At 33.4% G+C, this 26,439-nt stretch overlaps 1 protein-coding gene across 1 annotated transcript in view; it reads left to right on the top strand.

Moving 5' to 3' along the window:
- The window catches only part of LOC143202037 (pair-rule protein odd-paired), a 50,616-nt gene extending 27,843 nt beyond the window's left edge, over positions 1-22,773 (top strand). The window contains exon 2 of the mRNA XM_076413304.1: positions 22,209-22,773. Coding sequence (XP_076269419.1) covers positions 22,209-22,639 — 431 coding nt within the window. The 3' untranslated portion in view covers positions 22,640-22,773. The remainder of the gene's footprint in view (positions 1-22,208) is intronic.
- Positions 22,774-26,439: the final 3,666 nt, after the last annotated feature.

Genomic DNA, 26,439 nt, shown 5'->3' with positions numbered 1-26,439 from the left:
AATAGCCTTCTGAAAGCAGGAAGTGTCAAATTTCAGCTTTGCTACCAAATTTATACCTCTAGCCACCTAGCTGCAAATGAACAAACTAAAATACTGTTTTGAATGCGTCTGTTTCAGATACCCTTCTAAATTCTTAACAATTTATGGGATATTTTCAAGAATTACACCCATAGGCTAATGTATTAGTACCACATCTATCTGATCTATGATTTATTTATTCTAGATCTATTTATTATATCTCCTATATATATATATATATATATATATATATATATATTTACTTTTTGAAAATAACTAATATGTGTTTTATTTTGTGGTTACTTAAATAACTAATTGAAGGAACCGCCAATATATTGATTTTGCTTTAATTTCAACTTTAGTGTTTCTGTTGATTTAAGTGTTCTAGAATACTTTTCATATGTGTGAAGGTGCTTCTCCAATAGATAAATAATATAATATATAAAGGCTATTTTGGAGAAACAATTATACTGTTCATATACCACTTAAAATTTAAATAATTGAATAATAAGAATAATTAAGGGCTGTTAAAAGATTTAATAACATATTAAATATTCCTTGAATCTTCCAAAACACTCGTGTTGTTGTTTTTTACAACATGCCTTAAATGAATGTCTTGTTGTAAAAAGGGAAGTAACATGAAGTATAACATGAGGTTTTGTGTTGAGCGTTCTTAATGATCATGTTCATTCCGAAAATATTTTCCTATATATAGTCTAATGCATCAATTGAATTGTGTGACGTTAGTTAATTGTTTATACAAATAACATCATTGAAGCAATAAAGTTGTTATACCAAGAACCAAAACATATCTCAATAAAACTAAAACCGTATTGTGATAATGACGTACTCAGTTTTTCCTCAAGCGACGATTGAGTACTCTTCCCGAAGATCAATCCCCTTTGTCCTGCTGATAATCACCATCCAAAACTAATTTATCAAAGTTATCCGATACGAATCTGACTTCGGGATAATCTCCGTTTTGTTACCCCGATTTTTTTCTCTCTATCCGTGCTCGTTTTGATTTTTGGGACCTCGCAAACCGTCCGATCTGATCTAGTAAAGATATAAATCTTCGTGTTTGTCCCGGGGAATTATTAGAGAATAATGGCGTTCCATTCTTCGTGAGGAGATAGATGTCAAAAGGTGTATAAAAACACGTCGGAAGGTGTACGGGAACGGGAGGGGGTGGACGCCTCGGTAAAATACCCAAGGAATAGTAAATTGTTAAGACAGTTCTGTTTTTTAATATCATTCTTATTAGTAAATCATAAAATTTGTTCAAAATAAAACTAAAACTTAAAACTCTAAATACACATTGTATAGTTTAACTTAGATTTATATATATATATATATATATATATATATATATATATATATATATATATGTATATATAAAAGAAGATACATAATGATAAGAAGTTAAATTATACAATAATATAACAAAACATCCGCTATTTTCTTCAATGATGTTGAAGATCTCGACGATCTCGGAGATAAATCTACTTCTTACTCTTGACTCTTGATGTCTGGCGATTACGTTGGCCAAGGAAGAATTTTGATGACATTCTGATACTCCTCAAACCAAACCTGAATCTATTTGGTCGTGCGTGTGGGCGTTTAATCATCTTAAAGTATGGCATAGTATTGAATAAAAAGTGTACTAGATGTCGAGATATTCATTCCCAATAATTCGGTCAATGATGTGAATTAGAGGACCAATTGAATGTCATGATATTGTCTCTAAATCATAATAGAGCCTCCCCAATGCTTAATATTATTTATATCGAAATAAAGCAACTAAATTATTTACTAATTAATAGATATACAAAATATCGTGTTTAATCTACTATTATTATTACACAAATATTGAAGCATATTTAATGTAATGACGTAATTAATTCAAAAAAAAAAATTAGCGGCAATTTTCTGACTTGCTTGTGTGGGCCTTTTAAAAATCAAATTAAGGCCGAGAAATTCCAGTTTACTTGCATCGATCTGGTTGATCTTCAACTGTTACTTAAAACAACGATATTAGGAGACTTGAACTGATTTTAGGGATGTGGATATCTTTAAGTATATATAGTCATTTAATATAGCCACAATTAATTAAAAAATTCTTCGACAATGGATCAGAGTAAATCTACTCTCTAATTCTCATTCTCATCATTTCATAAAGAAAATCGAATTTTAAATGCACCTGCTCGCATTTTTATCTTACCAGTTTTTTTTTCGTTAATTTCTTGTTGCTGTCCATATCCGAAACAGGATACCGCGAAAAAGCAACCCGAAGAAGTTATCCCAGCCAACTAATTATGCACGAGGGTGTGTTTACATCCCAGCAGAACAAGAAAACGACCACGTCCAGAAGCGATCCGTATCTGACGAGGTCTTTTTTGTCTTTCACGTCCGGCGACATGTCTAAACAACGTAGATTTAACAGAAAAAGAAACGCAAGACGAAAAAAAAAAACAACGGCGAATCGCCAAAGGATTTATCTGACGATCAGATCTCCACTACTCGGTGCCATCGGACAGGTTTGTCCTTTTCAGTTATACGTTACAAATGTGCTGGTTTTTTATCGATAAATATTCGCTCGACTATCCTGATATTTCTCCGGCTGGCTTTATCTCCCTACTGCCGTTTTCGATTTATTTTTGGCTGTGGGCCGTCGCAGTAGTGAAATATACACTGCAGATCTTTATTTTATCCGATGCCTTGTCTAAATATATAAAGCAATCCAATTTTGATCGCAGTATAAGGTATAATATTGAGATACCTAGTATATATTTACGGAATTAAGGAAAAGTAATTTCAGTTTTTCTTAATAGATCGCTTTGTTTAATGGAGTAATAGCCTATAGAACATTTTACAGATAAATGGCATCATTATTTTACTTAAAAAGTTGAAAGTCAATGCGTTGTGACTCTAATGTCGGAAATATCGATTTTTAAAGATATATCGATAATGTAAGATACAAAGAATGATAAAACAACACGTGGCAAAGCATATGCGTTATTGGATTTATTGGCGGGGTATTTACAACAACTTGTACGCACGAAATAATAAGTACTTTTCATGAGTTCATTCTTACTAATTTTGGGAACGTATGACATATTTTTGGTGTTTGAACCCTTATTATACCCTCAAATCATTCTTCAAAATATACCACTGCTGTAGCCTTGAAGTTCAGGCTGGTTAGTTGATCACAATCAGGTTCAATTGATGCAATCTACGCGGTTGTTTCTTTTCTTCCAAATAATAAGAAAGTCTCAAGGTCTTCTACTTCCACGTTGTCTTCAATTTTTCATTTTCAACTCATAAATATGGAATAAGAACTGGTGAATTATCTGGGCGTGGAAAAAGATGAATGAGCGATGGAATATTTCCGTATTTTACTGTTTCTTCGTGTAAATGAACATGAATTGCAATATATGTCTTACAAAAGAAAATAAATTTACTATTATGTATAAAAATTAATGTATCTTTATCATTTCAATTTACCATCAGTATTTATTTCAATATATTCAAATCCGTTGAAAGATATTTAAAAATCGTAACCATACCTGTACAGTTGCTTTTTTTACCAACTTGTGTTCTATTTTCTATTCATATCCAGTACAGTTTGTACATTTTGTTCTGTTGTATCTAACTATTTGATTTTCAAATGTATTAATAATGTTAAATATATTAGTAATGGCATTATGGCCAGTGTTTAGTAGTCTAATCTATTAATGCCACAAATTGAGTGTATAAAATATCTCATATATTTATTTCTTAAATATGTAGTTTATAACAGGTAAGAGTTTAGGAAAAAACATGTTTTTTAGTATGTCTCATATTACAACACGAATAGTATGTAAACTTGAGAATTTTTTTTATGTTTCTTCTTGAATTATCACTAAATTCTGTGGATAATTTTGACGTGGATAATCTGGTGGAGAATTTTTTTATATTAAATAGGATCGAATATCTTCATGTAACTAATATATTCTTACATATATATTTTATTAATAAAAAAAACCAATAAGCTATCTGAATATTAATTATGTAAATTAGTATGTGTGTGTTAACGTATCATGAACAGATTTTGCTTTACTATCGTTTAATCAATATCATTTGCTCCACTAATACTTTTATATGACAAGGTGGGGACCTTTTTTTACTCTAAATATGGCCAGACTGTCTGCGTCCAATAAAAATTAATATATTTAAATCCCCCTTCTCGCATATTTTCGTATTATCATCCCCTAGAACACCCCTTCCCTCCAAACCCCGAAAATGGCGTCCATACCAGCGCAGATGTTACTGTTTCATAGTGCCCGCCCCTGTCTCTCTTGACTATAAAGGGATTATCGCATTATCGAGACTTAATCTGTCATTATGTTCGGTTACCCTGCCGGTCGATCAAAAACGAAAATAAAAAAGAAACGAGTATCGTAATCCTCGACAGTACCGGTTCCGTCGACAATAAACAAACGACAATCGGCGTTCACGGTATTCGTTGACAGTCGCCGATCTGTCATCGACGATATCTCTATTTATTGGCCTGGCCTACTTTGTGAAAAAATCCGAATCGGATACCCGGCCTATTAATCCGAGGAAAGGCAAACGGTGTGATACTGTACTGTTTTTTTTTGTTGGTTGCTGGGGAGGGGGAGGGGATTGCGCCGTACATCAAGGAAGAGCGCTCCTTTGTTTGAGTGGGATGTGGGTTACCAGAAAGGAGGCGCTCTCTGTCTTTGAACGGTTTTGTATTGAATTACAAACCCGGTTTAGTATTGTAGTTTTTTTACTTTTTTTACGTTTTTAAGTTAAATATATGATACATGTCGACAGAAGAGCCAATTCCTAGTATGTAGAAAAATACGATTAGTAGAGGGCGTTGTAGTTTGTCTCGTTTGAAAATGCTATAAAAGACCAAAGATGTAAATAAAGTTTCTCTCTTGCTCCAAAGACAAAAGTGGTGTTGTTAATTCCTTCTAATCTCGAATCATAAGTGATTCGTAACACATAATATTTCTACAAGCCTGTTCTATTTGAAAATTTAGTGTGAGCTTTCTCTATATTTTCTCCTATCATAACAAAGTAAAAAAAGATTTTGTCAAATTAGGAATGTTTAGATAGTAAACACAGGCTGAAAGGTCTCCGGCCTAATACATAGATGGCGTTAGTTATATTGCATTTACCGCTTTTTCAGTTGATACTAACCTTCAAATGAAAGCTGTTAAAATTTCATGATATTCTACTCATAAGTTTGTGAGTTATTGTACTGTAGAGAGACTACTACTACGCTCTATCAGAAACAAAAATTAAACGTTGGTTTATTGACTTCAAACGTGGCGGTAGAGGCACCGATGAAGCAGAAAACAGTGGACGCACAAATGAAGTGGTTGACGATTCCGGGCAGTATCTGGCCATGTTTAAGCGTAAAAAACTGGAATATTTACTCCGGAATCAAAACGATTGTCATCTGAATGGACAGCAACTGGTGACAGGCCTATTTTGAGGCAAAAGTATAATTATTCTATAAAAGTGATGAATAAAGCCAATTTTGAACAAAAAACATGTTTTATTTCTTACGTCCGGAACTTTTCAGCCAATGTTTTAAATTGTAAAATTCCAAATTGTGTTAGTTTTACTTTGATTTAAGATTCGACTTTGAAAATTCGAAAAATAATCGAGTTTTTGCCACTCTGAGACCATTCTTATAACTGGAGAGACTAAGATCTTTATCGAATAATACACTGATTTATAAAGATCATCACAATTACAATCACACCCATAAAATACACCCATGATCTGGTCGAATTCGAATCTGTGATGATCGCAGCAGCCTTTTCGTCTCTTACCGTTGTTTATTGAATTTATAACGATACTAGGATGAAAAATTGTGAAATACCAAGTAATTAAATCTTAATTAAAAATATCCCTCACGTTACCATCACCGGCTCGAAACAAGCCGGGAAAAAATACCCGAAACGAACGACGCAGAAACAAAAACGGCTCACGTGCAACGATAAAACAAATGAATTGCGCGGCGAACGATTAATAATTCCGGCCCGCCACGATTTGTCCGACCGTCACGGCCTGCCCGATCGTTCGGCAGATGGATGGGCGGTCGATCGTCGTTTTATTGTGATGTCACGATACCACGCTAAGTGTCAAAACGACGGGCCACGATAGGCGAGGGTGGAAAGAGTATTTTTTACGCCTATCTGGAATTTTTTCAGATCCTCAAGCAAATAATGTTACGAATCACTTTTGATTCGAAACGGAACGGAACTAACCAGTTAAGTAGCACCACTTTTGGCTTTGGAACAAGAAAAACACTTGAATATCAAAAATAAAGTTTCAAATTTCTATTATTACTTAATGGAAATATTTACACGACAAAACTTTAGCACACTATATTTTTCATTAGAACTGTTCATAAAAATAAATTTCAAGCTTTCGGATTCTAGATATTTTCTCTGTACTAAAACAGTAAACAACCTAACAATATTGAACAATTGAAGAAATGCTACCTGAGATAAGTGGAACATGGAAGGCTGTCGAAAATACTGATCGAAGTTCTGAAAAATAGGGGAGGATGTACTCATTATTGAAATAAAAATTTAAAATATTGATCAGTTCTTTTATTATTATTTTTTCACTTTGCTGTGCAAGTTTTATCGCAGTTAAATCTTTGTCGCAGAGTGAATCTCAGTATTGATAATTCAGTCCATATGTGACCCCATATATTCAAACCCCAAGTGGATTCTTTTACCGCAAGTACTAGATCCCAGAGCAATACTGATGCCACAATGCATTGGTGATTGGATCGCTGCTAAACCAATATCACTCTTTCGATACAATATCACCGCCACGTTGCCTGTAAGCTATGAAAGCTATGCCAGAAAATATTTCGGTTAATATATATTGTATCAATAAATACCTATTTAAAATACAAATATGGCTTAAGACATGGCGTATTAAAGAAAATGAAAGAAAAATGAACAAACAGCTCTACGTAGAACATGCCCAGCAGCAAATATCAATAACTGTCAACTTCCCCAAGCTGAAGATGCTAAATATATTGGTATGCATCTAGACCCACGCCTAACCTGGGAGATACACATTCTTGCTAAACGAAAACTATGATTTTTAAGAAATTTATGTTTATCTAATGTCTTGGGCAATACAACTTCACTAAAATTGTGTCTATAAATGAAGGGTTGAAATGAAACATCTGGTCCTTCTTTATTGTTTTAAAATACTTTGCATCAACACTTACTTTCCCTGTTCTAGTTTCTAAATATATGTAAACAGCAGCATAGCCCTTCAGTGCTTCTGTAGAATGGATTAAACTACCAGAAATGCAGATATTATTGTTACTGTTGTTAAATAAATAATAAATTACTGCTATTCACATATCAGTTTGACTTAATGTAGGTTTAATCGTAACTATCTATGAGATAATCTATAATAACTAATAAGGATAGGTTAAAATTGAAATAAAATGAAAGAAAATAGTACGTGAGATATTGAGGGTATTCACTTCTTGAATATCAGCCATGCTTTCTTGAATCGCACTTGTTTTAATTTGAGCTAGAAGAGATTAGTGGTAAATATCAGTTTAAATGGACCCTGAGAATTAAAAATAAGCAAGGCAAAAAGGAAAAATATCTCTTGCACTAAACGAAAAGAGGGCCTCTACAGGAAATAAACGAAATCACATATCAGAGTAGGAAATAGAATAACAATAGACAAAAGAAAAAAAGTTACCGATTTAAAAAACATTACATGTCACTTAAAATAAAGTTAGAGCTAATTACCGGATTTTAGATAAATTTGTTTTGGAATTTTCCTAGTATTTTCTAAAAATCATATAACCTTTACATTCTCTTAGTTATTATATTGCTACAAAGCTTCGTTTTATAAAAATTGAATCAACATTGACATGAATCTTGGAACAAAGTATAAATTGATCAGAACACAAAAATAACCTTGTTATATTTATAAAAAAAAAACAAAAATAAAACCCACTTTGTTGATAATAAAGACTAAAAGTAGTATGAGATACATCTGAATTTGATATAATTATTTTAAAAATGGTGGATTTATTTATATTTGAAGTGCGCATTGATGAATTACCGTAGTAGAATTGTCTGCATATTAGAAGATAGACATCTGTGTGATGTAGTAGCATGTACAAAGTAGTAGTTTGAAGATAACATATTCTTACATGAATTTAAACGTTTTCTTTTAATTGATGTGCCCTGAATATCATAAACTCCGCGGTAATAATAATTGCCATGGTAAAACACATTTTTTGGCAAAATTAGTTTTTTTTATACAACATAATTCCCTTCAAGGGTGATACACTGATTATAGCGACCCTCCAACTTCTCGATACCATTTTTCTAGTACGATCTGTCCTTTGCTTCAAAATAGACCTCAGTTTTGTCGAGCACCTCTTCATTCGAATAAAATTTTTTTCCAGCGAGCATTCTTTTGAGATCTAGAACAAGAAATAATGTGGAGATCTGGAGAATACAGTGGATGAGGAAGCAATTCGAAGCCCAATTCATGGATTTTTGCCATCGTTTTCACTGACTTGTGACACGGTGCATTGTCTTGGTGAAGCAGCACTTTCTTTTTCTTCAAATGCGGCCGTTTTCAATCGATTTCGTCCGGTCCAATAACGCTATAGAATAGTTGCTGTTGATGGTCCTTCCTTTTTCAAGGTAGTCAATGAAAATTATTCTATGCGCATCCCAAAATACAGACGCCTTAACCTTGCCAGCCGACTGTTGCGTTTTCCCAGGCTTTGGAGCGGATTCAACGTGTGTAGTCCACTCGGATGACTGTCAATTGGACTTCGGAGTGAAATGATGGAGCCATGTTTCATCTATTGTCACATATCGATGCAAAAACTCGGGTTTATTACGCTTAATCATCTTCAAACACTGCTCCGAATCATCTCGTCGTTGTTTTTGGTCAAAAGTGAGTTCGCGCAGCACCCACTTTGAACAGAGCTTCCTCATACCTAAATATTCGTGAATTATATGATATACACGTCCAGTTGATATCTTTAGAGTGTCTGCTATTTTATTCAGTTTCAATTTACGGTCATTCAAAATCATTTTGTCGATTTTTTAAATGTTTTCGTCGGTAACAACCTCTTTTGGGCGTCCACTGCGTTCACCGTTTTCGGTGCTCATTTCACCACGTCTAAACTTAGCATACCAATCCTTGATGGTTGATTTTCCTGCGGCAGTGTCCGGAAACTCGGCATGAAGCCAAGTTTTTGCTTCAACTGTATTTTTCCCTTCAAAAAGAAATATTTTATCAACACGCGAAATTCCTTTTTATCCATTTTTTTCAGAATAACAAATGTTACTTGACTCAAAATGCTATAACTCACGAACTAGTGATCCGACAGCTGTCAAATTTATACACGCATATTTTGAGGCTTAGGGCTAACTAAAAAACATGGATTTAATCCTAGTAGCGCCATCTATGTGCCAAGCCGGGAACTGTTCAATTGGCCTGTTAGAGTACTAAATATCATATAATGTTCATACTGAAATATACTCATAATCAAGTGAGCACAACACTGACGATAAATAAATACCAATTTTCTTAATTAGAAGTTAAGGTAAAAAATCGAAATATCAAATTTAAATTCTAATTTTCAATATTATATTATATATACAGTATAACTATAGTTATTTCGATTCATATTATAATAAAAATTATTTCACAATTGTTTATTTATTATTGAAAAACAATAAATTGAAGTAAAATTTAAGAAACAATCTACCTAATTATGTTTTCTTCGTTCCAACGACTAACTAATCGATTACGTATAATCTAGGGACGTGTGGTACTACAACTTCAGGTCATAAAACATTTTTCCTTAACCCGCGATAGTAGGCGTACCCCCGCGGTAGCCCCGGGTATCGCGTTACAAGAGCACACCGAAACCCAAGCCCACCTGGCTCCTTGTTCTTTTGTGGCACGACAGACTGTGTTTCTTTCCCAGATGAAGGCGAGTGATAAGCGTCGTCGGTACGAATTTTCGCGTGGGACTCCAGTCGCTGATAACGCCAGTCAAGACCTCCTCCCTACCCTTCACCCGCCAATTGCAGTCATTTAGATGTTAATTAACGTAACTTAAATTTTTTTAAATTATTTTACGATCTGTTCTAAAATATTTTACGTGTATAGCTTATTAAAACGATAATCTAGATGGCATTGGAGTATATTTATTTTTTTATAAAATAATATCTTCCTTTGTTTTAATTTAAACAATAATTTCGTTATTTCGAAGTGATTAGACTTATATTTTTTTCCAAGTTTCTATCACTTGAAGAAGACTTGAGCTCTAATTTGTATTAAAGCTGAATAGAATCAGATTCGTATAGAATATTGTCGTGATTATAACCTCACAAAACTATTTTATGTTTTATTTTAACTGAAAACGGAGGTCTTGGGGTGGTAATTTGAATTTTAGAAAGAATGAAATATCTATCGGAACTACATCAGGTGAATGTAATGATTTTTTAGCCAGAAATTCGTTCACAATGATAGTCTTGTGACGTATTGTGTCATTGTGATGGAACATTTAAGAGTTTCTTGTCACAAATCCGACCTTTTTCGTTGGTTATTTTTCTCAAACTTAAATGGTGATATTCTCCATATTCTTCCCTTTAGCGATGTCAAATTGAGTTGGAGACATTGAAGGACATCCATAAAGCAGACTATGTAATTACCAGACTATTCGCTCCACTTTTAGAATTTACAAATTTGCGATTATATCCCAGCAGGATTCGAACCCGCAACAATCTCAACATTAAGAGGCAGCCAAGCTGGTTTCTTTTGTTTCATACGTGTATTAATATATAAAATTACTACCCAATGGTCGATGAATAATCTGGTAGGCCTTAGTTTTAATTTCATATTAGATTGCTACACCAAATCAATACTTCTATACAATATAAACTACAAGGGCAAAATAAATAATTACTACCCTATTTTCTAGTAGGCTGTGTGAATGTGAATTATAAATCAGACGTTATTCTGAATTAATATTGGGTCTGGTTGATATTGGGAACGTCTGGCGTAAATTGAATACGTTCGAAATCAAAATTTAACGGTCTATTTTTAACAGTTTATTACGCCCTTAGAGACCTTACAATCCCTTAAAATTGACATATAACAGCTGAAACCGCAACAGATTAACAACTCGCTATGAAAAAAACCCGAGAAAAATAGCCAGTCATTGACGGGCCATCAATTTTTTGGCGATTAATCGAAACCAACGGGGCGGTACCGAATAACTATGTTTTCTTTCCCGTCACGACCGATGATATCAGAAAACAATGTTTCAAATTGTTTATATTAAATTAATTCCTATCGGTACTCGATTTTCCTTTCTACGAGATATCCGCAGCAATATGTCGTCTTGATAAATTCGCTTTATAATCCGAACAGGGACAATTGGTTTATCTTTATCGGATACCTTCCCCTGGACGTTACTTTTTTTGTTATAATCCCACCCCGGATCTAAATATGTAGCTATTTATCACGTATTCACTGGCCTGACAAGCGTCGCATATATTTTATTTGGGCTCATTCTTTACCGCTTTTGTTGAGCTTCGAGATCTGAGACTCGGTAACAATTGCCACTTCAAGAGAAAGGTAAATATAAATAAATAGCCGTTTACAGATTTAATGGTCTTCGATATGCGACAGATCCGTATCGCTATGGACGAGATATTGTTTAAATATTTCTGATTCTCTTAGGGATAAGAGAGATAGATACTTTTATCTCTAAGCATCTGTATCTCTTATTTTAGTTCTTTTAAATAATTTCAAACTATTTTATATTATATTCGGTATATTTTGTATATTCTATTTTATAGTCTCCTTTTACCAAGGAGGGTTTATCTGAACTTGACCTACAGTTTAATGTGGGCTCACGGTACTCGGCATTAAGCCTACGGACTGCCGAGTGACCGACTTAGAAATCATCCCCGAAGACATCCGGTCTTACCCAGCTTGGTTACTGGCGTGACTGGGATCATTTTCCTTGTCGGATTTTACACTCTTGCCCAGGACAATCACAAATATTAAACAATCTTAAATATGAATTTACAACCATGCGCTAGCAGGATTCGAACCCGCGATTATCACAACACTAGGTGGACCGTCCTGTCGCTTTTACCACAGCGCCAACCAAGCCGGCCTATATTCGGTATATTGTTCCTATTATTCCGTAATACGGAACGTAAAAGATTGTGTAATAAAGCTTATTATATAATTGAATACATATTATTTAGGTTTGATGACTTGGTGTGACTAAATGACCCATGTACATAGATAAAGTTTTGAAAATTTGTTTAGTTTTTTCATTTCAAATGAGTATTATATATATGAAGTTTAAATGTTGCAAATTCGTATTTTAAAATTGTCGTGTGTTATATTTTCGTCAAATATAGATCACGTATACAAAGAGATAGTGTTTTTTTTATATAATTTTGTTATTATTTATTTATTATATTTTTATTATATTACTTTTATTTTATATAATCTAATTTTATATAATAAATTTAATCTGTATAATATATATTCTTATAACTATACTAGCGACCCGCCCCGGCTTCGCACGGGTGCAATGCTGATACTAAATTAAATACACTACAGAAAAAATATGAACGTTGTATATAAAAACATAGCGGCCCGCTCCGACTTTGCACGGGCATAAAATATATATGCCTATGTCACTCAATGAAAACATGATTAAAAACGATCCAGTATTTTTGGTTCATTCATTACTGCCCTTGGCCTGCACGCATTAAATTTGGAGCAAAACAATTCCTCTTCCCCTATACTTACTATGAAGGTTTCCTGCTATCTTTGGAATATCTAAATTCATAAAATTTTTATTACATTACACATTTTTAAACGCAAATTTTAAATTTGTAATATCTCCGAAAATATTTGTTTAATTTACAGGCTGTAAGGAACCATATTGATCTATATTAGTTGTACACTGTATTTAAAGTACTTAATTCGATAAGGATTAATGCCGTATTGCTTAAAACAGCTTCGTAAATAAGCCATTTTCTCACGTAAAAAGTAAACAATAAAAATGGTTAATGTGGGTTATCCCTAAAAGATAAACATATACCATCGCGGACTTTTTTGTAGACCTTTTTATGGTGTACAATACTGTCGTACATTAATTTGATCTAACTCGTAGGGTTAGGCTGCGTTTTTGCTAATTGCTAAATAAGCCTAAAAAAATAGGTTAAATTACGACATCACGTTAGAAACCCCTAAAATTAGCAATGTTGCCTTAGTATATTATGCATGTATTATACATATAAACCTTCCTCTTGAATCACTCTATCTATTGAAAAAAAACCGCATCAAAATCCGTTCCGTAGTTTTAAAGATTTAAGCGCACATATTGATATAGGGACAGAAAAGGCGACTTTGTTTTATACTATGTAGTGATCAGAAATTAATATTTAACATTTGTTGTGTTTATTTTATAAACCAAAATTTAATTATTACCATTGTTGGTTGATCTGGTGGAATCGATGTTGAGGCCCATCAAGCGCTTTTAGAAATGGCTCTGTTATATACCATGTGTCAGTTTTGGTTTTAACGATTTAAAGCTTGTGATTTTGATCTTAGTGACAAAGAATGGTCTGATAGACCAAAAGAAATAAAACTCCCTTCCCAGATATATTAACGAGTCGGGTGGTAGAAAAGTGTAATAGATCCAGCTTTCTGAAACACCAGATTCAATTTATGTTCTTACATGTATTTCTCTGCTAAAGAACTAGAATACTTGGATGAATTCTTAGGAGAGCTTTATTGCGTTCTGGTTAACAAATTGAGTCATATTAGCGTCATGCTACTGTCTTAATTGTCAAATGCGTTGGTTGTCAGGCAGAGTTGTATCACAACAGATGAGAGATTCAGCAAATTCAATTTTTGAGCAAATAATTCAAAATCTTGCAGGCCTTAAAGGCAAATTAAAGAAACATAATAGCTGTTTACATAATAAATAAGTTGAAAACATAATACGGTTTTACTGTTTTGCGGACATGGACAGTGACAAACCATAGACATAGACATCAAAAACTGAGTTACATTAGTTACAATTGAGTACATTAGTCAGCTTCCTAAACTATAAAAGAAAAATGCTTACTATCACTGAATGCTATCCAAATATAAAAATGTGCTCATAGAATATAATACAAGTTTGTGCTTATTGAGATCTATAGAAAAAATTGTTGTTTTATTTTCATGCCCCAATAAGAGACTGTTGATATATATAACACCTGATTGTATTTTACTTAATGTAAATCATGTATTTTTCCCAGCTCATTATATAATTATATTTTTATGCGATTGTTTGATATGTGTCTAAGAAGTTATTTAATGCGTTTTTTTACAAAATAAAATTTCTAAATATTCCGAGTCCGATCCTGATGCCTGGGGATCATCTCCAGGACCGAAAATCGGACTTTACGACACGGCCACGGATCAGCGTTCGGGGTTCTCTCTCTCCGAACGTTCCTTTTGTGCGAAAATACGACGGATCCACGGTCCCGCGGACGTCTCTTGGCCAGAGGTTAAATATTCCGGCCATAAAGTTGATTTATTGGCCCATTGTCATTTTTATTTATTTTTGATTTATTGTTATTTATTGCCTCAATATATTTTCGCTTGTGCGTTTCCATTCGGCCGTGAAAGAGGTCGCTGCAGGTTGGGCCCTTGACGATTTTATTCTCGTTCTTGTTCGCGGGGCCGCGATTCGGCCCGGCCCGAATAGATCTGTCAAACGATAATGCCCTCGTTTGATACCGAATTAACTCTCAAAACAACATTGTGTTGAGAGATATAACGAAAATGGTAAAGAAATGTGCTTTTTCTGAATGTCCCGTTTTCTGAAGTTCCGCATTATATATCAGTAAATATATTTCTAGTCAGCTTTTTAGTTGATATTTTAAATGTGTTATCGATTGTTTGGGATTGGCTATAGGCAAGAGTGAACTTCAACAACAGTAATACAAGTGGCTATGCAAGCCATTTGAAGAGGTGGTGCTATGTCAATGAAAAACGCACCAAGAAACTTCGAAGGCAAAGATTAGAACAAAGACTTATTTGGAAGAAAATAATTCAAATTATGAAATAACTTTCAAACAGCGTAAAATGTATGGATCAACTATTTCCAGACGTTTTAATTCTTGTTGTTTAATTAAGATCCATTGCTGCAAGAAACGGTTACTACATGAATTGCGTGACTAAAAATGCTATTTTGAATTGAATATTGCTGTTTTATTATTTGACAGATAAAAAGAAGATTTTCTATGGCGTATTATGATTGGCGATGAAAGGTAGATCTATTACAACAATCTTATTCATGGTTAAAAAGTTTTGCTGTGTATATAATGGGATCAGCAAGGTGTAGTGTATTATGACCTAAAACCAAACGAAACTGTTAATGTGTTACTGTAACTGTTGCTGTGTACTGTAACACTGTTTCAGCAGAATGGGAAGTTTTGCCGTACTGAGCGTTTGTTTGCTTGGTTGGCAAACGGTTTCAAAATATTGAAAAAGTTCGAAAATGGATCTATGATTGGATCGCTGCCATACCAAAACAGTTGTTTCGACATGGTAGTTAACGCGTACTTATAAATAATTATAGAAAATAGTTAACTTAATCGATTTTTACTAGTAGCTTTAATTGTAGCTATCTTAATCATCATCAACAAACCATAGATGGCGCTTGGCGAGTGTCTCATCCAGTATTATGCTATTAGATCTGCAAATACTCGGTCTCTCGGAAATTGTTCACTTTGTACATGTTTGGTACGCTTTCTTAATGAAATAATGATTTGTTAAGGAATGAAAAATATGTATATTTGTAGGATTACCATTAAAAACTATTATAGTCGGCTTGGTTGGCGCAGTGGTAAAGGCGACAGGACGGTTCACCTACTGTTGCGATAGTCGCGGGTTCGAATCCTGCTAGGGCATGGTCGTGAATTTATGTTTGTGATTGTCCCAGGCAAGAGTGTAAAATCCGACAAGGAAAATAATCCCAGTCACGTCAGTAATCAGGCTGGATAAGACCGGATGTCTTCTGGGATGATTTCTAAGTTGGTCACTCGCCAGTCGGTAGGTCTAATGCCGAGGTGGTTCGGAGCCCACGTTAAAGTGTAGGTCCAGTCCAGATAAACCCCTAGTTCCTAAAAGGAAACTATAAAATATAAAAAACTGCTATAATCAGCAGAATTTGTAGTTTTATAATGTCCCCTTATCTTATTTTTATTTACCGATATTCAATATATAATTTAATATAATTTATGATAGTATCTATATCTACCACTGAATAATTATCGTGGTTTTAATTTTTGATTTTTTTTAGTTTTTTTATCTACTACAATTTCTAATAAAATGTAGTCGCGTAGGTTTTTTGAATAAGCTATTTTATTTTAAATATAATTTGCATATGTTAATAAGATAACAGTATATATAATTCAAAGCCAAAAAAGAGGATAAAAAGTAAATAATATTTCTTCATTTTGAGTTATAATTCATATAAAAAAGTTTCATAGTATGCATATTTAGTTTTTCTAGTTTTCTCCTAGTTTTTCTGAAGTAAAGTTACATCAGTAGAGTTTTCGGTATTCTGATTTTTGTTCTCTAATAGAAAAAATATTTATTCGCAGTGTATCCAATTTATTTGTATATTATTGGTTCTTTTCAATTCAAATAGCGTAATTTTTTTTAACATTCTGTCCAGTGTCTAGTTATGTAGCTGTATTTTACAGCATTTTGAATTTCAATGAAAAAGTCTTAGCCAATCTTCCATCCTTTTTATGGAAATATTGATATTATTTAATTTAAAATATTATATGATGTTTTAGTCGGATATCTTCACAGTTGAATCAAATACAGGTTGCCTAATAGTAGACTAATTTAGTTTTCTTCGTAATTAATTGATTCGCCGAGTGATTGAACAGATACCATCGGAATGTTATAACAGTTACAGTGACATGAATTAGAGGATCAGCTGAATACCACGATATTGCCGCCCAAATCTTCCATCGCGCATGCTTGACTCTAGGAAGCAGACATTCCGGATCCGTAGATTCCTTTTGGAATTCTTTATGCACAGCCCCGACATTCTTTCAATCATAAATTGTCCAGGTTTTATGATCATTGTACCATTTTTCTCGCAGCCCTCGTCGACTTTCGTTAGGAGTTTCTCAATCCAAAGCAAGCAGCCCTCCCTTGAGTGTTTGTCCGCACTGTTTTGTCGAAACGGTGTTACCGAAGTGAGTGTTGATTTCTTTGCCACTTTTGCCGCGGTAGTTTTGGTTAGTTGCTAACTTGCAATAAGATGTACTATATTGCATGGTGCATTTCATATTACTTTATCTATTCCCTGTATAATCAAGTTTCTTTTTGTTAACTTCTCATTTAATATAATGTGTCCTCTTTTTAATTAAAATATAGCAGTTTAAATAAATAGTAAATTAACTTAAAAATATAATGACGTGATACTTAAACTTAACTCTTAAAAAAAACTAAAATTAATTACCCCGGATTTGTTAACACCTTACGAGATAAACAGTTTATATTAATGAAAAAAATGAAAGTGGGACGCTCCATTTAATATATCAACTTATGACAACAACAAAACCAAACCAGCTGGCGGTATACTTTAACCGTACGTAAAAAAGACGAACCTACTTTTTTAACATACCGCGTAGTTTGTTTGAGGTGGGAAAAGTAACGTTGAATAATGTATTCGGTCGAATAATTTCGGGAACAGGCCGGGAAAGTCTGCCGTGTCGGAAAAGTCTGCGTGTGTGATTTAATAAAACGATTTCGGGCGGGTGTTTATTTTTCCTGTTCTTCGTGCCACACCACCAACAAAATAAAACAGATTCATTCTCGGGTCATTCCGACCTCTTTAGCCGAATTCGCTTCGGTTTATATATCAACGGGAGTCGTGAACTGTAACCGTTAAATATTTTTATTAAGAAATCTTGATTTTGTTTGTTAGTTATTGAACGGGAATATACGAATTCCTATATTAAAGTCCGTTTGTTTTAAATACATTATCCAGAGTCCATCTATAAGAGATTTAAGTAACAAAAAGCAGGAGCATTCGTCATTCGTCGTTGTAATCATTCGATTTTATCCAGTTCAAGGAATCGACTCAAAGGAAATGATAAAAACTGACATCAACCTAAAGAAAGCACCCAACTATGATGAAATACTCGCCAAATTTACCAAGAAAGGAAATTATAAAACTAGGTTAATTCAGCATTTCCAAAACCAAAACATTTTCCAGATGTTTAAAAGATGGCTGAAATTATTAAGATGCTAATATCAAGAAAATTGCTAATTGAAATAAGTGGGTCTATAACCTATTTCATTGCTAACTACAAAATATTTGGAAAACTGCCAAATAGCTGCCCATAAGTTTGATATTAAAATTAGTTACTCAGAGAATTGCAAAGATACACAAGGAAATAGTCCATTCTGATGTTAATACTAAATAATTCGTTAAGACGACCAAACCATTTGATCTAATAGTGCAGTAAAGTGTATTTAACGTAAAAGCTGTAGTGTTAATCAACAACGAATAAAGAAAGAAAAACCAGCGATCAAGTGGTAGATTCTTAGTTCAATGTGTCGAACCGCCTAGGAATTACTTGTGTATACTTATTAATTGTCCACAACAAACTGATACAGTCGACATAGCAGTATTTCTTAATTACTTATGTAACAGTTTTTTACTTTATTGTTTTGTTTTGTTTTAGCAACTCTTTATACACTACATCTTGCTGATCTCATCATATGCACAGCAAGGCTTTCTGGTCATAAATATCAACTTATGACTTTTTACAGTTGAGGTTGTTGTAGTGAATCCACTTTTCATCTTTTTTTTACTGACAAGCAATGTTAAAACAGCATGCACTGGAATTTTTTAAACAATTCGTAAGGTTTTCAATCAATTCTTTTTTTTCTTAACGTTTCTAGTTCGCCAATAGCTAAACAATTTTAATAGTTTAAACTGTGTTATCATTCAATAAGTCTTTTAATTCATCCTTTTTAGAACATTCTTTCACACATTTAGGACATCAAATTCACAATAATAAATCTTTGAAAATGAATCTTTGGGATATGACCGTGCAGCATCATCGTACGTTTCTGCAAGTGTTTGATGGGTTTCGGTATCAGATTTCTTCAAGCTAAACAAAAAAGATATGAACGTCGAAAATATAATTTTGAGCATGTCATGGTTGGCGTCTATAGACACTGAATAACTCAATGAGATAGAATAATGTCAGAACAGTTGTCTAACAGTTATTTACAAGTATCTAATATCATTATAATTACATCATTATTTGATATTATTTGTCAACGGCTGCATCTATATTTTAATATTGTACGTTACAATCGTAATGTAGTACGTTATGTAATACTTACCCAAAATAAAAATGTATTAGCTGGTTTTTATCAAAATTCGGATCATACCTTTACAACCTTCAATGCGAAATAAAACGCGTGAAAACTACTAAAAACATCGTTTAAGAATCTATTACAAGATAGTTTCGAACCCATTTGCCCCGATGGACAGAGGTCCGGCATCAGGTAAAATCGAACAACATAAATTGTGTCCCACCTAGGAAACGTCAAAAGTCCACTTCACGGAAAAAACTGTTGTAAATTCTCTTCTTTTTTTCTCATTGTGTCTTTGTCAAGACCGCAAACGCCCCGACCCGTTTTGCAAGTCTCAGAAAATCAAATGATTAATGATTTTCCTTTCCAACTTTTATTCGAACCATTTCAAATAGTATTGAAGAAGGAATTATTTGACAATAGCATGCTTTGATCTATTCGTTTTTACTTTTAGAATACAATAAGTTCCGTCTATTTGTTATATATTACTTTAAAGAAAGAGTATCGCATATTTTTATTAATAGAATGTTATGATAATTTCACCTAATATATGAATTTCCTTTAAATACATTATTTAATATCATGTAATTTGAAATTATATCTACAAGTACAGTTTTAAAATATATTGATATTGTTTTAGTCTAGAATCTGTGCTTGTAGGTATTTTAATCAGCGATATCTAAATTATTATATCTATAGGTATTAAACTAACTATTATTTATGATTGTTTTGATATTTCTCTACGTCCATTTTATATTATTGAGTTAATCAGTATGCACAGAGCTAATCATGGACTTTGTTTTTGAATTTGCGGCATCCCGTATACTCACCAGACATAGTGATTTCTTTATGATTTCCACAGAATGATGTAGAACGACTTGGCTGGCACATGGTTTCAAAATGCTGTTAACAGTCATCGTATACAAAAACACTTTGTTAATTACATTTTTATAATCTTAGAAATTGAAATATTTAACATAAACATGAATTAATTATAATGTCTGTTCCTAAATAAATTGATTTCATCCATCATTAATTAGTTTTTGACGATATGAAGAATATTATCTCAGGAATCTTATGAATTAGAGTTTATTTTTAGGAATCTCCTTAATTTCATTTATTGTTAAAAAGTACCACGAGAACAAAGGAATACTCAGAAAAAAATCCTACCGAGAAAAAATGTTGAATGATTTAATTTTAAATATCAATCATTCCTGTTAGAAATCGAAAGCAATCCAAGAGAGAAAAAAGAAATGCGACGCAAAGGTCATTCGGATCACATTCAGGGGGTCATAAGTCGTACCCTCGGGCTTTCCACCTACGACAGTTGGAATGCGGGACCAACCCGGTCAGTTTCGAAACCTCATCCGTGGTTCCCAAACGGAAAGTTCCAATCATTCACCCATTTCTTCGTTTTTATTGTGGTTCATTTAAATTGTATCACTTCTGATGATTAACATAGCATTTTTTAAATTTTACTTTGTGTGTATATTAACAACTGTCTTTAAATTTACTTTACAGCTTTTTAGTTTTATATACAGTTGTTAATGGTCATAATATCGTGGATTTCATTATGAACATCTTCCACAGGCCCAATCTACTAACAAATAATATTATTTGCAATTCGGAAATTCGCAGCCACCATATTTGCCTGATCTAGCTCCGTCGGACGTATGTTGGTTATTGTCTAAGTAAAACTTTTTGGGAGATATTGTTCTAGTTTAAATTAGGATATTATATTCGAATACATTTTAATTCAACACCATTAATATTTTTTGAACACAGTAACATTTTTGAAAATATTAATCAAGTATTTGATTAAAACTATATTTTATACTACTATTTTACTTTGGCATTGTACATTAAATATTATCACAAGATATAGACCTAACTTGGTCTTATGTCTTATTGTTATAGTTATCCGACTCGATGAGCGCGTGGAAAGTCTTAATTCGGTACACCATCATCCAGGGACCAGTTATCCGCGAATTGACATTGAAATTTGAGAAGCAGCGGTAAAACAGTTACATTTATGTCGTTTCTTTCTCTCATATTGGAATCGAGGGCAATGAGAGAACATTCTCTGGTGGAGAAAAGAGAGATCCTTAACGAAAAAGTTTGCTCTGCTCTTTAGGCAACTGGATCAGCTTGGGTGGGACCTGATGGAGAACAATAAATTATGACAGATTAAAAGACAGTTATATCAGGGTCTTTATACTATCAATATTAACAGACGCAAACTGTATTTACACGTCTTTGAATTGGCCACTGTAGGTTTATATAGGAACTTCTCCTGAAGAGGGAGCTTGCTAGGAGTGCGAATCGTCACTGATCGTTAAGTATGCATTGATTGAGTGCTGTTTGTACCGTTTACAAGGGCGGCTATTTAACTTGGCAGAAACAGTGTCTTGAGATGAAAAACTTTGATCGACTAACGAACTTTCTGGTCGTAACTATCATATTCCAATTTTGTGTTTTATATTTTATATCTTGTATTTAATATACTTGCTCATTTATATTTCATTTGAATGTTATACTCTTTTGTAAAATTATGAATTGGAATAGAGTCTATAGTTCAAGAGGCTGATGGGTCATTAGTACATACATAATTTAGTATGTAGTTTAATATCTCATCGAATATATAAGAATATTGTTTCAGTTATTGTTGACATTGATAGCAATGTTTTTTTTTGTTACAGGTGAAAAACCATTCAAATGTGAGTTCGAAGGCTGCGATCGTCGCTTCGCCAACAGCTCGGACCGGAAGAAGCACTCTCACGTCCACACGTCAGACAAACCGTACAATTGCCGGGTAGCTGGTTGCGATAAGTCGTACACCCATCCATCGTCGCTCAGGAAGCACATGAAAGTCCACGGCATGAGCGGAAGATCGCCCCCGCACTACGACTCGGACGGGGAAGAGAGCAACACCTCCAGCACCGGCTCCATCTCAGTGGCGGTCAGTCCCCACGTCCAAAACGCCGGTCTCCAAGTGCCTGGAACGACTTCGATCAGCGACTGGTACACGGGCTGCCAACCACCGGGCCCCAATAGTCACGCGGACCCGCTGGGAGGTCTGGGGGGCCCGTTCAGCGGGTTGCATCATACCGGAGCGGCCACGGCCTACTGAAAGAACTGAATGTTAATTGAGTGTTAGGTCCTGGGAGACGTTTCAAGTTCTTCTGTGATCGAATTTATTGTTATTTATTTGTTTTCCTTTTTAATGATATATTATATATGATCGTACTGTATATTTTTGTAAAGATTATCGTGAAGGCTGTATATACTTAATAAGAATTGTTTTTCCTTTTCTCCGATATCGTCGATTTCATTTTACTGACTGTGAATAGTGAAATGTATATTTATATAAATATTTTTAATATATTGAGGCGTTCCTTCGTGCAATTACATGATGAAAATGAAAAAATAAACGTAAAAATGTGCTTGTTCTATAAGCAACGGTAAGTCTTAAGCAGATTCTCACTTACGAACGGGTCGTGTCGTGAAGTTCGCGTCCTTCTCGACGTAGAACTTCACGGACAGCCCCGATAACGACTCCCCTTTGTCCCACCCTCAATCCGACCGCCCGATTTCGCCATCGACCACCAGAAACCGACCCCCCCGACTCCCTCACCCCGCCACCGCCCCGTATTGATATACGATTCTCCGAAAATAAGCGCCGAGTAAATTTTCTTAAGGTTGCATGCCGTCTAAAAATACCCGGCCAAATATTGTAAAGAGAATTTTATTGTAAATAAAGCTGTCACTATCAGGGATCTCTGTATATCAGGAAACCTTCGAGAGTTTACTATAAATAAAAAATAAATAAATCTTGACTGATATACTTTGGGTGTTTTATTTAGCTGGGCCCCTCGTTGGAAAAATAAACGGAACCGAGTAAATTTAGATGTTGAAATCACGGGAAAATATGATGCCGAAAAAGAAAGGCTGTTAAAATATCTTTTCGTGTCTGCGTGAGGATTTGCGAGAATTTCTGCAGTTGAGTTACTTGAAAGTTATAAGAATTGCTTAATTTTAAATATCTGGAAACAACAATATTTGTCTTACTTTTACATAAACAGGAATGGATGATTCCTCAATATTCCAAGAAAAATATGTCCATTGTCCAATTATTTGATGTTTGCATGTATTTTGATCATCATGAAGTTGTATTATTGTAAACAATTGTTACAACTATCTAACCTAACAAGTAAATTCGATGATTTTGATATTCATCTTTATAAAATAATAGTTTCCGTTTAGCATTATTAATCTAATACGTGAAAACACAATGTGAACAATTGCTAAACAATTTAAATGTGAAATACGATTGTCATGAGATTTCTCGACATAAAATAACAGTTTTTAATTTAGTCTCTTTTACTTATTCAGTGTATATAGAATCTAATCGTGGAAGGCTCAAGATTGTATTTCCGATCATCATCGACAATCATTTGTTTCAAACAGAAAGTTTGATTTGAATACATTTTTTGACATCGAACACTTAGAAGCTTATGGTGACGCCGCTTCCATCTGGCAATTTAGGTTTCAACGATTTAAAAGAAGTGATTCTGATGTCAATGACAAAGAACCAAAAAAGGTTTAAGACAACGAATCGGAAGACTTGTTTAAAAGAAAAACACAGTTCAAACTCTTACAGAACTTTCAGGCAGCTTAGCAGTTGAATAATTCTAGTTGTTTCCAGACATCTATATAAGGGGGGAAAGATCTAAAAGGAGTGAAAAAGACACATGAATTGATTGAAAATATCATTTCAAACCGTTGCAGGATAAACGTTTCATTGCTTGCAAGAATGCAATAATTTTTTTTGAGTTTTCTGTAGCGTATTGTGACTAGCGACCAAAGTTAGATCTACTACGACTGCTACAGGAAAGTTAAGGATTTGAAGTTAATATTGAGCTTAAGTATACTTAAATAAAATGAATTTCATTTCATTTCGTTGAGAAGTAAATTTAGCTAATGATATGGTTTCTGTTTGAAAAATAATTTGTCACAATACAATTATTAACATTTTAGGACAATTAGTGAAATTATAAGTTGAAAAGCTTAACTTAAAATAAAATCAATCTAGTTATATTGTTCAATTTTTATTAAATAACTTAAAATAATATAAATAAAAGTTTTTAATTAGGATATTGACAATATTAATGAAAACCAAAGAAACAAACTAAAGGTGTCAAACTAAACTAAAGTAATATGATTTGAAAGTTTTGGTTTTTAAATAAAAATTAGACGAAACTAAGTTTTTGTAGTTTAATTTACCTAAAGTTATTAACTTATTATATACTATATACTTATTCAAGTAATTTTTCCAATGTAGGTATTCACATAGATTTTGAGAATGCGTTAAGAAATATGCCAAACATTTACAAATATGAATACAGTTATTCGTAATTAGTAACACTATTCTTAATTCTCCTCCTAATTCTTCATCAAAAAAATATTTTCAAGCTGTACCTGCAATATATCTAAAGGAGATAAAATGTTAAATATTTCGTTAATGTAGACATAAATAGATAATGAAAATAATAAAAATAGTTACTTTAACATATTTAAATCATTAAACTAACCTTATATGAAAATTTTATGGAAGAAATATAGTACTAATATAATAGATATGAATTGTCAAGAAAGTAATTTTAGTTATACGTTTCTGAAAAAATCTTTGCTAATTTTTTTGTTTACTGACTATGTGACGATATTAATCATAGAGATGCATAATAGAATATTTTAAAATAAATGAAGTACAAGGAGAATAAAAAATTAAAATTAAAATTATGAACAAACTATTTTTTTTTAATTTTTAAAGTTTAAGACATTTTAATTGAAATTTTTGTACGTTGAGTATTATATGAGATGAAAAAATTGAGTACAGAAGAAACAGAAACAAAAGAGCTAAACTGGGAGATGATCGTGGGATACAGTCGATACTGTGGTCGACAAATGAGTTGACTCTTTACCATTTCCTATGTTGCTTGCAAACTAGGTATAAGGAGTTATAACAACAATACGATGCAAGTCCATATAAACTTCGGATATGCGAATACATGTGACTTTAAGTCCTATGTATTTTAAGTATATGTATTTTAAGTACTATTTAGTATTTAAAGAGTACAGGAAATATCTAATTTCTAATAAATAAATATAATCATCATCATGATCATCATTCCATGTCTACTTCTCAACCAAGGCGCTGCTGATGATGCAGGACTTCACTTTACTTCGAATATTCACCAAACCTCGCCATTGGTCGCGATTTGCTACAGCCATTCTAGCTTCGAAAAATGGTAGTCTCTACATCGAGACCTTCAGATACCAACTGTCACCTAGGTAATTAAAAGAATTGCAAGGATACACGAGGACAGAGTCATCCAAGTAATTCAAATCATGGATAACAACAGAACAGGACGCATATTCAAAAGAATCAAACCATTTAATCTTGTGTAGTGAGGCGCATTTATTAAAAAAAAAACAGCAGTGTTAATACATAAACATTATTTCACCAGAGAGTGAGATACCGATACCTAGATTTAAGTTAGTGTAAAGACAAATTGTAGGTTAGTTGGTTGGTACGACTAGTAACAATGTAACAAATAAATTAAAAATAAATATTTTACTTAGTTTCATATTCTACTTATTTCTTCACTGTTTTAGCTGTTGTAAATGTAACAAGTATCCGGATATTAAATTATTAACCGTACTTAAAAGTGTTGTTTAACGAGTGTAACTGAGAACCTGGGGCACTTCTTTAACAGGTGTTGATGCGGTACGATGCAATTAATAATAGGTGGCGTGGGTGAACACGCAACTGCTCGCGATTAGAATATCTTCATCGCCGTAACGATTACCGTTCCTCTTCTTCCTTTCCAAATTTGTCAGCGAGGCTAGTTATCGTCCTTATCGCTAATG

Source organism: Rhynchophorus ferrugineus, unplaced genomic scaffold (genome assembly GCF_030347505.1).
Source record: "Rhynchophorus ferrugineus isolate W39M unplaced genomic scaffold, kcgeb_rfMv2 rfM9, whole genome shotgun sequence".
Lineage (NCBI taxonomy): Eukaryota > Metazoa > Arthropoda > Insecta > Coleoptera > Curculionidae > Rhynchophorus > Rhynchophorus ferrugineus.
Note: the sequence above shows the minus strand (reverse complement) of the source record. Positions and strands in the feature narration are given on the sequence as shown.